Source organism: Haemaphysalis longicornis, unplaced genomic scaffold (genome assembly GCF_048455015.1).
Source record: "Haemaphysalis longicornis isolate Haplotype H1 unplaced genomic scaffold, Haemaphysalis longicornis Haplotype H1 scaffold_2, whole genome shotgun sequence".
Taxonomy (NCBI): domain Eukaryota; kingdom Metazoa; phylum Arthropoda; class Arachnida; order Ixodida; family Ixodidae; genus Haemaphysalis; species Haemaphysalis longicornis.
In genome coordinates, this window is record NW_027526295.1 from 255,284,985 (window position 1) to 255,300,656 (window position 15,672).

Genomic DNA, 15,672 nt, shown 5'->3' on the forward strand with positions numbered 1-15,672 from the left:
GCGGGACATTGACCTTCGTGGTCCCACAGCTGTCGGTCGTAAAAAAGGAAGGGTGCACTGATCAACAACCCATAACACACCTCAAGAAGTGCTAGTGGCTTTATAAGAACATGTTTTATTATTCATGTAACAAAGCATGTTCATTGTTAGGGGAAGGCAGCAGGAACGGATTTCGACCAGGGAATAAAATTCACTTCAAAGGACATACTCAAGGTTCATGCCAAAGCGGAGACGTGTGCTTCCAGAGTGTTGCAGAAACGCAATTGGTCACCAAAAATAGCTTTTAGATGACCCAACACTCATACAACTTTTTTTTTCATTTCGGGGTATAACCTTTGCACGTAAAACAAGACCATAGGCTCACGCGTATTTGTTGTTTTATTAAATTTTCCTGGGAAAAAAAGAAATGCATATAGAGACGTGTACACACAACTGACCAAAAGACACGCACAAATAAATAGAACCCCACACAGCTGACAAAGTCTAATAAGTTTTATTGAGGCAGCAATGAAGCCCACACTGTGTAGAAACCAGTGTTTACAAGCGTAATACAAAAAAACTGAGACGCCTACAGTGATTGTGCTTCTCTGGACAACCTACAAAACATATCAACTACCAAAACATTAAAGCATGCCAACCACAGGTGACCCGAACAATTTTAGTTACGTCGCGGCAGCCCGATTATAGAAGTTCCCAGGTAAGCTAGGAAAGGAGGTTTCCGAAACCTATACGCTAGCATTCCTGTGAATTTGACGATGCGGACTCCTTCCAAATGGAACTTACCATCATTCCTGTTTCGACCGCTTGAACATGTTGTCAAATAAATATCTTCAGTATAATAAAGACTTCAATGGGAGCAGGAAATATAAAAGCCCGGTCGTAACGATGTAAATTATCGAACTCGCCTATCCTCACTACATACTTTTATTACCACCTCCGATTTACCAAAAGCAAAATTTTTATTTTATTTTATTTTATTTTATTACCAAATTACCAATTTTATTACCAATTTTATTACCAAAAGCAAAATTTTTCACTGAAGCTTCATTCGAAATTGTATTTAAAATGGCTCTGATACCATACTCAACCCATTTTGGGGCAATGACAGTACCATGGCTATCACTATCATAAACCTTTTTTAATGTGACGAGTATAGTATATACTGGTGGAAGGACACCTGAGGCAAATAGCCCCAAAATGGTTATTAGATGTCGTGAATTTTATTGTAGAGTTACATTCCTGTTCAAGAACCAAAAGGGCGTCTTGATCATTGGCAGATATTGGTAATTTTCGGGTAAAAGAAGAAAGAAGGTCAGGGGGTAAGCAGCATTAAAGCGGCTGAGTTATTTTGGTGGTGCAACTGTGACGCGGTGCTTCTAGTTACACGACGAGAAGAAATGCGATTAGAGATGACCGGCTGGTAGTTCGCCATCAAGCCTTCGCAATGAACTGAATCTTGTAAATATTTTGCAGGTAAGCGTTTCTGCGCCACGTAATTGTAAGTGCAAAAACACGCTGCACACCTCAACGCATATACCTAATTCCTCGAGAAGGCTGTGGAGGCATTACACGGAGAAGAGGGCCCAGAGGGTTTCGTGCGTTCTCACAGGCAGACGGTGTCTTACGTTAATTAAGGATGGTTTGACCAGCGCCGCCATTTTTAGCCGGATCCTAAGTGAGGCAATATCTCTATGAAATTTCACTCATTATAAGTCACTAGGTTGGTCGACGTTAGAATGCACTCTAACAGTCCGCTTAGAAGTGACACAACCCTGTTAAAGGCGTCCATCGTGTAGCCTGTAGACCTAGGACATAAAAACCATGTGGCGATGAAGCCTGTCAGATGGCTTCAAAAATTGGCGTATTCCCGATATAGATCGAACCCGACGTAAAGAGAATATTTCAGCGATGTTTGCAACGTCATTATGAAAGTATTCTGAACTACCCAGTGGAGTTCAAGAAGCACCGTTTCACAATTGATTACACGGGTGTCACAGCAAAACTCGGTTGAGACGAAAGCGCGTGTGGCTGTTTTATTCGCTCGTCTCTTTTGGGTTGTCTTCAACACACCCGTCGTCTTTCACTGTCACCACGCGTTATTGCCTTGGCACACGTATTCGAGCCAGCATACCCAGCATACATTCGCGTTCTGCGCGACGTTCCGCTACTGCAAAAGGCATTCCTGCTCTAGGCATTCTTTCGGGTCTGGATGGCCTGAATATCCCGGACGCTGTGGGAACTTTTTCAGCAATTAAAATGGCTCGAGTTCACATGCACTTCGGCCTGATCGTGAGGCCGGCAAAAATGAATGAATGAATGAATGAATGAATGAATGAATGAATGAATGAATGAATGAATGAATGAATGCGGAGATCCACGCCACCTGGTAGTCATGTAAGAAACCCAGGATGCTGCTCGCCACCGGAGAGTGGGCGATTAGTAACCGCCTGGAATGACAGCCGCGTTAAGCTAGGAGAACAGCAGCACCAACAACCCCACGAAAGGACGCGGCAGAAGCAAATAAAGCTTCGTTTAAATCATTTCTGGTTGTGGGAGTAGGTTTGGGGGAGCTTAAAGAACTGAGAAAAGCGAACGAATTGAAGGTTATTAAAACGGTCGACTAATTACTTCGAAGAAATGATAGTATCCTAAATGTGACAGCTGTAACAATTTCAGTTTGCTTAAGCTGAGGGATGTAGGGCATGCTCGGTCACATTTACCATCCCTTGTGCAAGCACCTTTTAGAATAGGCGCTTCGAGCAAACGGTATACCTTAGCTGAGACTGCAGTCATCGGGGAAGCCTTGAAGGGGTTCTCACCATTTCTGGCGTTAGCTGTTGCGGGTCGGGGCCAATCAAAGTGCACCCTGCAGCGCTTTCACCAAAGCTTTCCTGCAAACAAATTCGCTAAGAAGGCCCTCGGCCTAATTAAACAGTTACGCATTGGAAATTCAACTTCTAGGTTCAACGAATTCCTTACCATGGGAGAATCAAGTGAAATGAGAGCGGGGACCATTCGGCTTAACAGGGGCTGCTTTATCTCTGGTGGGGCCATGGGGGGTCGTTCACACCCTAGGGTATTCTCAACCTTTCATGTGGGCTTAGATAGCACGGTTCCAGCCCTACGAAAGAAGGGGATTGTCCAAAGCACCCCCCTCATCTGTGGAGTGCGAAAGGCATCAGTGCGTACTCCAACTTGGATCCACAAGGTCATATTGGCTCTTTCATCATATTATCGTGGTCGCTTCCCAATTTTCTTACGGTGTGGAATGCTGCCATCAACAACCATAACTTCAGGACAAAGAAGGTTTTGCTCCGAATTTTACCCTAGTATCCTGGTATACTAACCTTTATGGTCCACATCATGTTTGTGCAAGTGAATGGTAGCGTGACTGTGTTATGGAGACACGCCGAGGCACAGTAACTATAGGGTGTGAAGTTGGACTAGTTGATGTTGAATGCTTGTGGAAGTAGCACAAAAATGTTCGCAGGGCAAATGAACAGACTAAGATGTAGCGCTACATTTTCGTCTCTTGCCTTGTCCGGTGCGTATTTTTGTGCTACGACCAAAGTATGCAGAGTAACTGCCGGCAAGAACAATAGGGCAATCTTGACTATAGGTAAACAACGTAAAATATAAGCTCGTAAACCGTTTTTAACAAATAAACCTGTAAGGAATGCATTCAAACAGTTGAAACGGGGCGTTTTGTTTTTACAAATTGACCTGTTTTTGTGAGCGCGCACTTTGTTCAAAAATGCATCTCAGAGAATAAGGCGTCAATCGCCGCTGAACAAGATAGAAATGAGCGTTACATCTCACTAAAACCTGCGGCACACTTCCAAGGAATTCTATAGATATATGAGAAACAAAAACTGTTCTTGTCTGAAAAAAAAATGTAGATTAGGTTCTAGGCTTACCCGAATTATAGTAGTCATCTTTTGTTCTTCTCACAAGTAGGATTCCTAAAATAAACGCAACACCGAAGAAACTCCACAGCACCATGTGTAGCAGCCTCGATGAAAACCAGCGTTCAACACGCGGAACATTTCCTGTCTTTAGTCGGCAGGTCGGGGTCGGTGCCCGCTAAAAGATTGTTTATCTGGATGCAGGCTCTCCTAAACGCAGAAATCTACGACACTTACAAACCCTTGGAGATTGCAGATTGCGTTTCTTTTGAAGAGAGGGGCAGGGCAGCCTCTACTGCAACTATAAGCTAACGGTCACAAACGAGGAATACATGTACGAGAGTAAATGTGTCTCCTGGTTGGCTGATTGGCTCACTAGTCAGTGACTGCGCCGAAGATCTGTGTTTGGAAGCGTGTAATTTGGTAAGGTTTTTTTTTAATATTTTTGAGTGAAAGAATGCGCCTTTTTTTTACAGCGAAGTTTTCTTTGCCTCACTGATGGCGACCATTCACACCAAAACGCACTGCAGGAAAGCCAACTTTCTCTGGCGATGATGATCGGGGCTGAAGTGAAGGACGATCGAAACGCGAACCTATCTCTGGTCGAAAGCCAACGTCTTCAAAGTTCGAAGTCAAATCCCAAAGCCCAAACCGTTATGCCCAACACGCACTGCAGGAAAGCCAACTTACACAATGGGTTTCCACAAAGGCACATCAAGCGCCTTTGTTTAACGAGTGCAAAGTTGGGCTTGTTCGTGATGTGTTTTTGTAGACGAAGCGCAGAAAAAACACAGGACTAGCGCCCGTCCTCGTCCAATCTCTTGTCTCGTCCTGTGCCTGTTGTGCGCTTCGTCTACAAGAGCACATTATCGAGTGCGTCGTGGAATACGTGAAATCATAGAGGAAGCTGATATAGCTAAGCAGGGTCAGAAATGCATAAGTGCGCCTTCCGTTGACTATCACAAAATGAGATAAGTTATTCAGGGTCTTCCGCAATGTAAGTTCACTAAAAAGGTCACTTGTCTGTCATTGCCACGTTGCTAAGCGGAAGGATGTTGTATTTTGTTTTGTTCAAAAATTTTGTAACACGGGTTTTAGATACGGCGATAGCATGTTTGATGTGATGTTTGCTTTTGTAGTCAATGTATCCTAACTACGTGTTGTTTCAGTTAAAGGTAGTCGGAAGTCATCGCTTGTGTGTGCCTCTTTCCTTCGTCTGTTGTTATTTTGTGCTCTCCGTAGCGGTATGGATTACCAACTAGCCGTAACCCTTACTCTTCTAGAAAAATTAAAGCTTCGCGTTTCAACCATCTTTCTCGTTCAACGAAGGGGCGTTTGAATTCTTGAAATTTAGCACTCTTTTACATTGTATAGGGCTCCTTTGTGTCGTGGTCCATCAGCAAAGCACGCTTCGCGGGTAAAGGCAACGTCTCGCGAAAGTTCTTTAGCTCTCTGTCGGATGTAGGCACGTAGGAAAAATCATAATGCAATTGGTCGCTGAGACGACTTCGCCGTTATGTCGTTACGCCGTATTTCACAATTTCACCTGCCAGTAATAATTGCTTTGCGTTGCAGTTGTACGCAATTCGGAATTTTCGTCTTCTGTAAAGGCATGGTCACCTCGGGGAGAATAATTTCGCAGAAAACTGCTTGTGTTTTGTACGAAAAGAATTACATGAGGTTGGAATGCTCATATGACTACGTAACGCTGGGAAATTTTATCTCTGCAGGTGTTATGCGCGACTATCACTCACAGTTTTCCTACAAATAACCTGAAGCTGCCGCTCCTAATATTTTTCAGTCGTATCACAAAGTGACCCTGTAACAGACAGCCTTGCGTTTGTCTGCTAGGATAAAACTGTAGTCCTCCCAAGATTCCTGAACCCAATTAACTCAGAAGTATGCTAAATTGGAAATTGGAAATAATCGGTTTTTTTGTTTTTTGCACGCATTGGCAATGCACGCAGGTCGATGCACACGTAAACGACTATTGTCAGGTTGCCAGTGTAAAGGCAGTTGCCGTACTTTGTGATTTCATTTTCCTTGCTATTAGACATCTTTGATGTACCATCATGTCAGCCTGGCTGATTGCCAGCTGCCTCGTTCTCAATACGTAAACCTTGGTTTCTAAGGATTGTAAAAATTTTTCCAGTGGACTATAAAAATCAGAAAATCGATTTTGTACAATTCAAATTTGGCGCCCTTGGAAGACCGCCTCATAGTCTCTACAATGGCAGAAAGAGGGCGCCAGGAGTCCGCTAGAAGTAGGAGTTCCTGTATAAACATCCCCCTCGCTAGGGGCACGATCAAATGCAGAGAATTTCCGGGGGCGCACGACGTTAAGTAGTTTGCTTTACGTTAATGGTGTTGCACTTGTGGCAACTGCTGACGAGAGAGCGCTCGTCAGCAGTAATTTGAATGAGTCAACGATATAAGGCGCGTTAGTAGCGTCCCATTCTGTGTCGGCTTTGTGGCGCAGTGGGTAGAGCACCATGTACATTGCGTTCTGCCCGCAGGGTCGAGGGATCGAAACCTGGCGCCGGATAGTATTTTCTTTTTTATATAGTAGGGACAACGACGGTGCGGACTACGGACGTGGTGACATCGTGAGTTACTGAAATGCTCTGCATTTAAAATATCAGATAATTCCCACACTCATCCCATACAAAAATATTGTATGGTCGGCTATAAAAATGTTTTTCATGGTCGTCTTCAGCTATATGGCCCAATAATCTTTAGACGTTTCTATGGGTGTCTTTAGCGATTCGTATCGCCATTCCTACGGGTGTCTTTAGCTTCTTCTATAACCGGTTCTACGGTTGTCTTCATCTATTCGTATCGACGTTCCTATGGGTGTCTTTAGCGTCTTTTATAGCCGGTTATATGGTTGTCTTCAGCTATTTGTATCGGCATTTCTATGGGTGTCTTTAGCGTATTCTATAACCGGTTCTGAGGCTGTCTTTAGTTATTCGTATCGACATTCCTATGGGTGTCTTTAGCTTCTTCTATAGCCAGGTCTATGGTTGGCTTTAGCTATTCGTATCGACATTCCTATGGGTGTCTTTAGCTTCTTCTATAGCCTGTTCTATGGCTGTCTTTAGCTCTTCTTTCGATATCGCTATGGCTATAGAAGAAGCTAAAGACACCCATAGGAATGCCGATAGAAATGGCTAAAGACAGCGATAGAAACGTCTAAAGATAATTGGGCCACATAGCCAAAGACAACCATAAGAAGTGTTTTCAATAGCCGACCATACGATATTTTTGCATGGGCTGCAGCCAGAAGGGAATCACCACTACTTTAACCACAGCGACAGCAGCAGCCGCTGAGAAATTATTAGCACGCTGCCATGCCGACATATAGCCTTGCGGATCTCTAGAACTTCTCCTGTGGCACTTAGGTTGTGTGCCTAGCTGCATTCTGTAATATATGCTCCTCGAACACTTCAGCGATATAGGGGGAGTGCAAGGTTGCGATTGCAAACACTTCGCCAGTTTTCATTCCAAAAGGCTTAAAGACAGGCATACAAGGAAAGCAAAACCAAGGGGTTTATTCATCCGATTCATTACATAAATAGCTATTATATACGCTACGTCGCCGCCAGTAAACCGTTGTTCACATACGCCGATCGAAACACACAGCACACGCATTCAAACACTCTGGCTCACGCTTACGTTATTCGCTCGACAGCCACACTACGCGTCACATTCCCCGCGAACGCCCACCGATACGCAAATACCTACAGGTGCTGCGTAGTACACAGAAAAGAGAGTACTCAGAAATCGTTCATTTCACTCAGTACGCAATGCACAAAGCTGCAAGTACGGCGGCAAAAATGGAAATGCACTCTGAATAAAACAATGAGGACTGTCGCACACAATGCAATAATAAAAAAACGTTTTAGAGTTCCGCTCAATTAGGTCTGTGTAACTTTCTCAGTTCGCGAAAAAATAATTATCTTTGTCCCATCACTGTGGCCAAATCTTCACTTCTGTGTATGTTGCAATGCCCATGTTGTGCATGGTAGTTTGGAAACGTATTCTTAAACACTAATAAAAGTCCTGCATTTCTCGCACTATACAGCCTCTTGAGTTCATAAGATCACTCACCCTGGAGTTTTGCGTACGATGAAATTCCTGTCGCGGTATTACAGGTATCCATTTTCACATGAATTGAATTCAAGTTGATGTTGAATTAATCGTAACACTGTCACCGTAAACACCGAAATTTACTAGAGCGAAAAGCGACATTTGCTTGGGTTCACCCTATCTACACGAACACATTGCGGTAGAATCGTATATTCCCAGCACCAGGTAACACGTGCCATGCCCGCACACATGAACAAGGAGACGGGATGCGGCTGACTGAGTACACCCTGGTATAAGCAGGTCCTTCGATCTAGCAAATAGTGCAGAGATACGTGCCCACCTTTCGACCTTTTTCGAACTTGTTCGCTGGTAATTATTTTATTTGATGAATACAACATCGCTTAACGTTTTGTTTTCTTCATCCGAAAAAAACTATATCTGTTCTCAGTACTAAGGGAAAATTGTCTGTCACTATTATTGCGGCGCGCACGAATACTAACACAGCGCGGAACGCCTGACCCTCTTTAACGAAAACTTTCTTTCACACGGCCGGGCTACTGCGTCGACGCACGCTGCGCGCACGCCTCCCCTGGGGTGCCTCAATGCTCTTTTCAATAGCTGGCAAAAGACAGCTGAATGGTTTTGAGTCTGTAGAGCTAGAGCTAAACAACAGCCCACAGCCAGCCAAAAGAGCTTTTGTGGCTGTCTCTCTTTAGCTTTAGGACAACTTTTTCCAATGGCTGGCAAAAGACAGCTGAATGGTTTCAAGTATGTAGAATTAAAGCTAAACAATGTTCTATAGCCAGCCAAAAGAGCTTTGTCGCCGCTGGTCTATAGAACTAAAGCCATACATATTTCTTTAACTGGCTACAGTAACCTGAATAGCTGTGACTAAACTAAACACACTAGGATGTTATATAATCATCTAAAGAGAATTGTATGGTTTACATTCTTTAGTGCAGGATGCATAAAAACTTAAATTGCCTAATTTAAGCCCTTTTATGTGTGACCACAAGGACCCATTGGCGACCATAGCTCACCAAACATTTTTGCATAGACGCCCACAACGCATTTTTGTATGGGATGGTTATGAATGCCAGAGGTAAAAACCAATGTAAGCTCTTGTCTAAATTTTTTTCGGACAAAATCCTAAAACCCAGAAATTTACGAACAGTGCAGCGGCAACTTCAATGTACCGAGAAACTAATAAAATATTTAATCTGTTTTATAAACGAAAATTGATAAGCATTAAGCATGCGTTACATCCAAGGTGTGGTTACGCATTTCGACTCATAATTTCCGCGAGGACTTTCGCCATGCACGATCTCCTTCTCACTAAATCTGGTTAAAATCTTGAGTGCGTCACTCCCGTTATCACTTCTACGGCCGAATTCCACACATTTGTTTTCCCCCACAAAACTGACTTCAAAATGGCCGTTCACCTTGCCCCGGCTTGCTGGTTTGGGGCCTGTTGTGTTGGAGTTGTTTGGGAAGACACTCTTTTCTAAAGTCGCATCGACAACACATTTTATTTGTATAAATTGCTCCTGAATGCATTATAAGTAACAAAATGTGTAAACATCAATATTTTGAATGCTTGGGCAGAGTAAAACCACGCTGGAAATCAGTGGGACGTCACTGCGGTAGTGCGAGAGACGGCCGGCACAAGGAGCATGGCGTTTCCTTTTTGTTTAATTTTTTTCAGACATTTTGGAAAGAACTTAGCTCTCGAGTGATCTGAGTTGGCTTGATTCTGTTTCCAAAAGTAATAGCTGGAAAATTCCCGAGTGGGGCTTCCTTTGAGAGACGATTTTCAAAGGGCTTCTTTTCCGTCAAAAATCAGCTTTAGCTCCAAGTAAAAGCAAATAAGAAAAGTGCACATGCCCACTTATGCAAATAGATGTTATTACTACAAAACTCTGCAAGAAATTTTTCTTTCAGTGGCGTTACTGTGCGCCACGAAGCGGGTGTTTCATGATTGTCCCCCTGGGGCCATCTGTATTCTCTCTTTCTCACGGGGTCGCGTCTACTCGCGCTATAGTGTTGGTGTAGTGTCGCTACTAGGGTTACCCTCAGCCCACCGGTCGGAATTGGCACTGCTGTCATATGCCGCTAATTGAACACGTAAGTTCTGAGTCAACATTCATGCGGAAGTCGGCACAGATGGAGAGTTGATTGCCTGATAAATCTGTAATAAAATAACATGGAATCAAAATCTTGGCCAGAATGACAATAATTAAAGAATTACAAATTACCCCTTTCAGGTTGAGCTCGCCTGCGTCACTATTTGCGACCACCCTGTGAATGCACTCGGCTATGTGGGTGGCGGGCCATGGTCGCTGAAATGTTTGCTGCTAGAAGTTACTATCACTGTGTGCTTTATATGCATTGGTAGAGTTTGGTTCATTTCACCATAAATCGAGGCCACAGTAAGCAAATCTTTATAAGCGCTTAGGCAGTGGGTCGTATTTAAGCCCGCACAGTTCGGTAATCAATGGCGATGGCATAATTAGGCCAAATGTAGCATCGAAAATTTGTTTTTCGTCCTGTCCCTCTGATCATCAGTTAACACCAATCTGTACTTGTGCATCACGCTTATAAATCTGTTGTAAAGAAATCTTTGGTCGATTTCAACGCTTTATTGCCTTAGAGAGACTACATTGAAGTGCTGCACCAATCAAATATCTTTATATTTTGTCCAAACCAAGGCCGAAAATACGATTGTTGTTCCAGTCAAGCGAAGCGGCGTAAATCAAAATTTTTGATACAGAGAAGCTTTCACGGCTCAAGGACGTTTGTTTCTCTAAAATTGCGATACTTAACTGTTATTACACCTACTCTTGTACTAAAAACTCTGTGAGGCTGCTGGCCGAATTGTTTTCTTTCTGTTTCCACCGTGTTGCGGCTGTTTGTATCCGTGGTCACCTGTTACCTAAACTAAACGTTCTTACTTTGAACTATGTTCACACCTATATAGACGCCAGTTTTGTCAACCAAACATTTAAAGGAATCCCCAACCAATACCCCTACCTCTTCAGCTCTACTCTTCGATCTCCCCCCTTGGATGCCTCTCCTCTCTGACCCCTTCCTACAGAACTATTAACTCTGCCGTCCCGCTTCCGCAAATATCCCTTTCCCACCCAATCCTCCATCCCGTCTTCCTTTCCTTCCCTATCCCTTTCCCCCCTGTGCCACTCCCTTCGCGCGCCACTGCCTATTCCCTTGACCCTTTTCTGATTTCTCTTCTGCTGCCCTACCTCTCCTTTTATCTCTCTCCCTCACCTCTTTCCACTCGCATGCGTTCCCTCTCCTAATCCACGGTCTGAACAGACAAGTGTGTGTGCATTGGCTCAGGCTGGGAAATAATATTATGAGAACAATATTTTACCCATAATTCTGCCAACAGTTTTTGTTCTGTCATGTATCTTCATTCCTTCTGTAATGATCGCTGGAGACTTGACTGTGCACATTTCGAAAACCATACAAAGAAATGGTTAGCTTAGTTTGGGCTAGACGAGTTGGAAGTGTCACACCAATAGCAGTCACTAACCTACTGACAACAGTCCTGTATAGATTTTACTTTGGTTAAGAACCTGCCTAAAGTTTCAACCGAATCAATCGTTGCATATCGCTACCTTCACTGCCACTAACAAATACGAAAGACAGGAGCCTTAATTTCAGCAGGGAACTGTGCTAAAGGGGGTTAAAAAGGGGGAAGTAGAGCGAATTTTGAGCTTTTTAATCGAATAGTGGAGGCCTTGTAGTCAGACTTTTGGAGAAAGGAGGGGCCTTGGGGGAGTCGGCTTAAAAGAGGGGAGCAGACCCGTCGTTCTAAACTTCTTGAGAGTAGAGACAGTGCGAGTAAAAAGCTCTCCCGACTTTAGACAGTGCAATTATTTGTGGGGTGGGATTTTCCACGGAGTGGGGTTTACAGGCATAGCGGGATTGTTGGGCATAACCACACGCACTTTTGCTTAGCTCTGGGTGATATGATTTAGCCAGTTTCAGAATGGTCGATTTTCTTTTTTACTGTCCGCCAGCGGGCGAGCAACACAACGCGCACCACGGTAGTGTGCGAGTGTAGCTAAAGAATTTTCGGCGTTAAAAGTAAAACTACCCCTCCCAGCGTAGCAGAGGGGTGGATTTACTATCCTCGAGCTCAATCCCTCCTCCTTGCGAACCCAAGCCCTTCGCGAGCTCGCAACACGCGGCTAGCTTAGATGCACCAAATATCCTGCGCAGAATACTGGCCCACACTGGGTACCTAGACTGAGGCTGCTAACACAAGAGCGACGCCTACAAACATTTCCACTTACTCGATCAACGTTGTTATTCATATCCTTTTACGCAACTCGTCGTCGCATTGCCTCAACCTAGTGAACTTAAATATTGAGCATGAAACCGGTAACATTTGAAAAAGATTACATGTCATTCTGGCAAAGTATTATGCCGACATCAGAACTCTAAAAATAAGCGGAAAACGAAACTGCGCTCGCTACATTTACCGTTGTTGTCATCCACTGTTGCCACTAAACGAAGTGCCGACAGAAGAGCTACTTGTGTCAACCAAGAAAGCCACATGTCATTGTGACGCCTGGACATACAGGACCGCATGTGAGCGGCCATGTATTTATATCTCGAAACTAGTCGACGGACCAGAATTTTTCTTTTTCCCCTTTTTACGGGGTCATTTTTTTCGAGCATCAGTGTAAATTCTGCGAACAAAAAACCAGAATATTTATCCAGCCGTTGCTGTTTAACATTTTTCATTGTGCTTGTGAACAGGCATAGGCACGGACACGTATTTTTAAATTCACTTTGTTCTACGCGAGTTCAAACTAACAATGCAACATATGCAACCTATGGAAGGGCGACAACTAAAGAAAGAAAACTGTAGGGTTTGACGCTACAAAGGCTCGCCTGTTAGTTCAGCGTAGCCCTAGGACAGGTCTTCAATGGACAAAGTTTCGCGAACAACTGGGCTTTAGTATCCCGTAGTTAAAATAGAAGTGCACCTTCTGCTGCCAACGAGTGAAAGCTCACGGGCAGCGGCATGACGCATCAGAAATTATGCTACCGTAGTGGTGGATAACGGAATTAAATTTAATTACTCAAACAAGCGTAACTATGAAAAAAATTCTCAAGTAGAAACTTGACTGAAATGCGGGTGTAGCGTACACAAAAGAAGGCTCAGAGAAGGAAAGCAGTCACAGCACAATTGCGAAAATTAACGCGTGAACAAAATTCCAGCTGCAATCATAGCACCTGGTGAGACGTTTCTGAAACCACGGCCAACAGAAAACGGTGAACAGGGCAAACATTTACGACGCAACGTGGGCCTGGCGAGAACTACGACCCATTGAAATCCGGCATCGTGTGGAGACGAGCCTTGCGTAGCTGCGTTTCTTTACCTGGAAGCTATTATTGAAGTACAATTTCAATCAATTTTTTGTTCCCTGAAGCAACCAAACATCTTAACAGTCGACTGGTTGTCTCAAGGAATAAATATATTCCGTGAATAAACAGGGAATAAACATTGGATGCATTATTTACAATAAATACACCCAAGTGGACCGAAATATTCTGGATACAGAATAACATTTCCAAAGCCCTCGTACACGATTAATAGAAACTGGGAAGAAACTAGTATTTAAATAATTGCTTCCGGGGACAGAAACGCAGCCACGTATTGCTGGCTCAATCCTCGACCCCAGTTGTGGCAGCGTGTCGGGTTTTACTGCCCAGAAAAAACAGCCTGGCTACGCATTTTAATCCCCGTATCCTACTCCATAGTTCAAAGTTGTGCCTCTTCAATTAATCTCACAAAAAACGCCTTTCTGGTTGTATATCTGTAGAAATTCACATGAAAAAAAAAAGAATCGGCTGAAGCTAGGTAAATGGAAGGGAAATAGCTAGGTTATCCTGATAAGGTTGTAGCTTTAGCGAAGTTTCACAAGGTGTAATTGATTTTCTCCTCGCTACGGGGGCTCCGATGGAACCATTCTCGGAGGAGTGCACTTGAGGAGGCTCGTACAGCAGATTTTGATCTGCCAGTGTCCCAAATACGTAGATGAGGTTGTGGGTAACGTATGAGCGTACCGGTACCCACATCTAACTATCTCAGGTGTGGTTTATTTGGTGATCAGTTATATTTTTATTTTTTGGAGCAAGTATGCTTTCGGTCTTCAAATCGTACATTGTCTAAAACCAGTCCACGCTTTGGAGACACGCTCTTGGGCTGTCCTGCTGCGAGCGTCCGACCTCAGCAACAGACAGAGGACCATACGCGTACGCCGGCCAGAAGCTGTATCTTGCGCTCCTGGCTTTATTGTCGGCGAGAATAATTGGGAAGGATTAGTTGCAATAAATATGTTGGCTGACGATATATTTTGTTTACTTCGGTCGCTCTGGCGTGTCGCCTCCGTGCTTCGTTGCCTTACCTCGTTGCTGCCGCGGTTCTATTGAAATCTAATATAATCGCGGTGGGTATGTTGCATCTGCGTCATCATTATTAAGAAGCAGTGATTGCTACGGGCTGCTTTCATTTGTATCGGGATGCCGGCATTGCCATCTGGCCTGTATAAGTTACTCATCTACAAATGTTCGTCTTTTGTTCCGTGCGACTCCCGTACACTTAGTTCGAGATTACAGAGATAACGTTAAGTACGGTCGTGGCGGTACTCGATCGGCCCTTTCTATTATTTTTCTCCGACAATACTTGATCACTTTTTGCTAATATCAACTACAGGTCAATTAATGCTGCCTTCATCAGTAAAACATGGGGCCTCGGAAAGGTGAACTTTAACCCATTCGCACGGTACAGATACTTTGTAATTCTCTTACTATGTGTTTTATTGTTTCCTCTCAACATACACACGCCTTCTCTGCAACCAGTACTTGCTTATAAAAGTCCTTTTCTGGCGAGAAACAGGGCAAGCGGTTGTGCGCCTCATCTCCGTTAATTTTTGCGTTTTCTTGTCCTTTCCTCCAATATTTCTTCAAGAACGCCAGCCTCCCCACGGAAGTATAGCAGCTATGCGTCGCATGGGACTTCATCAAAGTCAACCATTTTGAGAAGCTCTCAGAAATGAAGTCAGGTCAGCGGTGGTTGCAGCATGGCTGCTGCCTTGACTGCACCGGGAGGCGGTACAGCAGGAGAAAAGAGCTCCGAAGTCGCATCGGTGGAACCACCACGTAAGCGACCAAATCAAGGCGCTGGCTATGACTCCATTGTCGGTACTTCATCCTGTGAGCATGTTACAGCTACTGAAGAAGGAGGTAATACTACGGAGGTGGCTTACATGGATCAGGAGGGATTCCAGGTCGGGAGTCATCGCAAACGAAGAACTGTTGGAATACCCGTACTGCTATTTCCGGTGAAAACGGGCAAAGATTTAAGGCACGAGACCCCAATCACCCTTTTCTCTGCTGTCTGGTCTTTGCACGGCATGGCACCAAACCGCGGTCGATTTGCAGCTCAAGGCGTCTTTCTACCCGACATGACCGCAGAGGAAGAAGTCGACATACTTATGCGATGCAACCACCTGAGCCCGACTGCCGTATTCCTATGTGCAGAACACATGCATCATCCGAGGCGCCCCCAAGTGGCACACGGAAGAGGAGCTCCAAACCTACTTCAAGTCGCGGAGGGGAAGGGGGAAGGGGGGTCACCCACGTC

At 44.3% G+C, this 15,672-nt stretch overlaps 1 protein-coding gene across 1 annotated transcript in view; it reads right to left on the reverse strand.

The window, feature by feature from the left end:
* The window catches only part of LOC144170441 (chitinase-3-like protein 1), a 35,613-nt gene extending 31,577 nt beyond the window's left edge, over positions 1–4,036 (reverse strand). The window contains exon 1 of the mRNA XM_077700236.1: positions 3,918–4,036. Within this exon, the coding sequence (XP_077556362.1) occupies positions 3,918–4,002 (85 nt within the window). The 5' untranslated portion in view covers positions 4,003–4,036. The remainder of the gene's footprint in view (positions 1–3,917) is intronic.
* Positions 4,037–15,672: the final 11,636 nt, after the last annotated feature.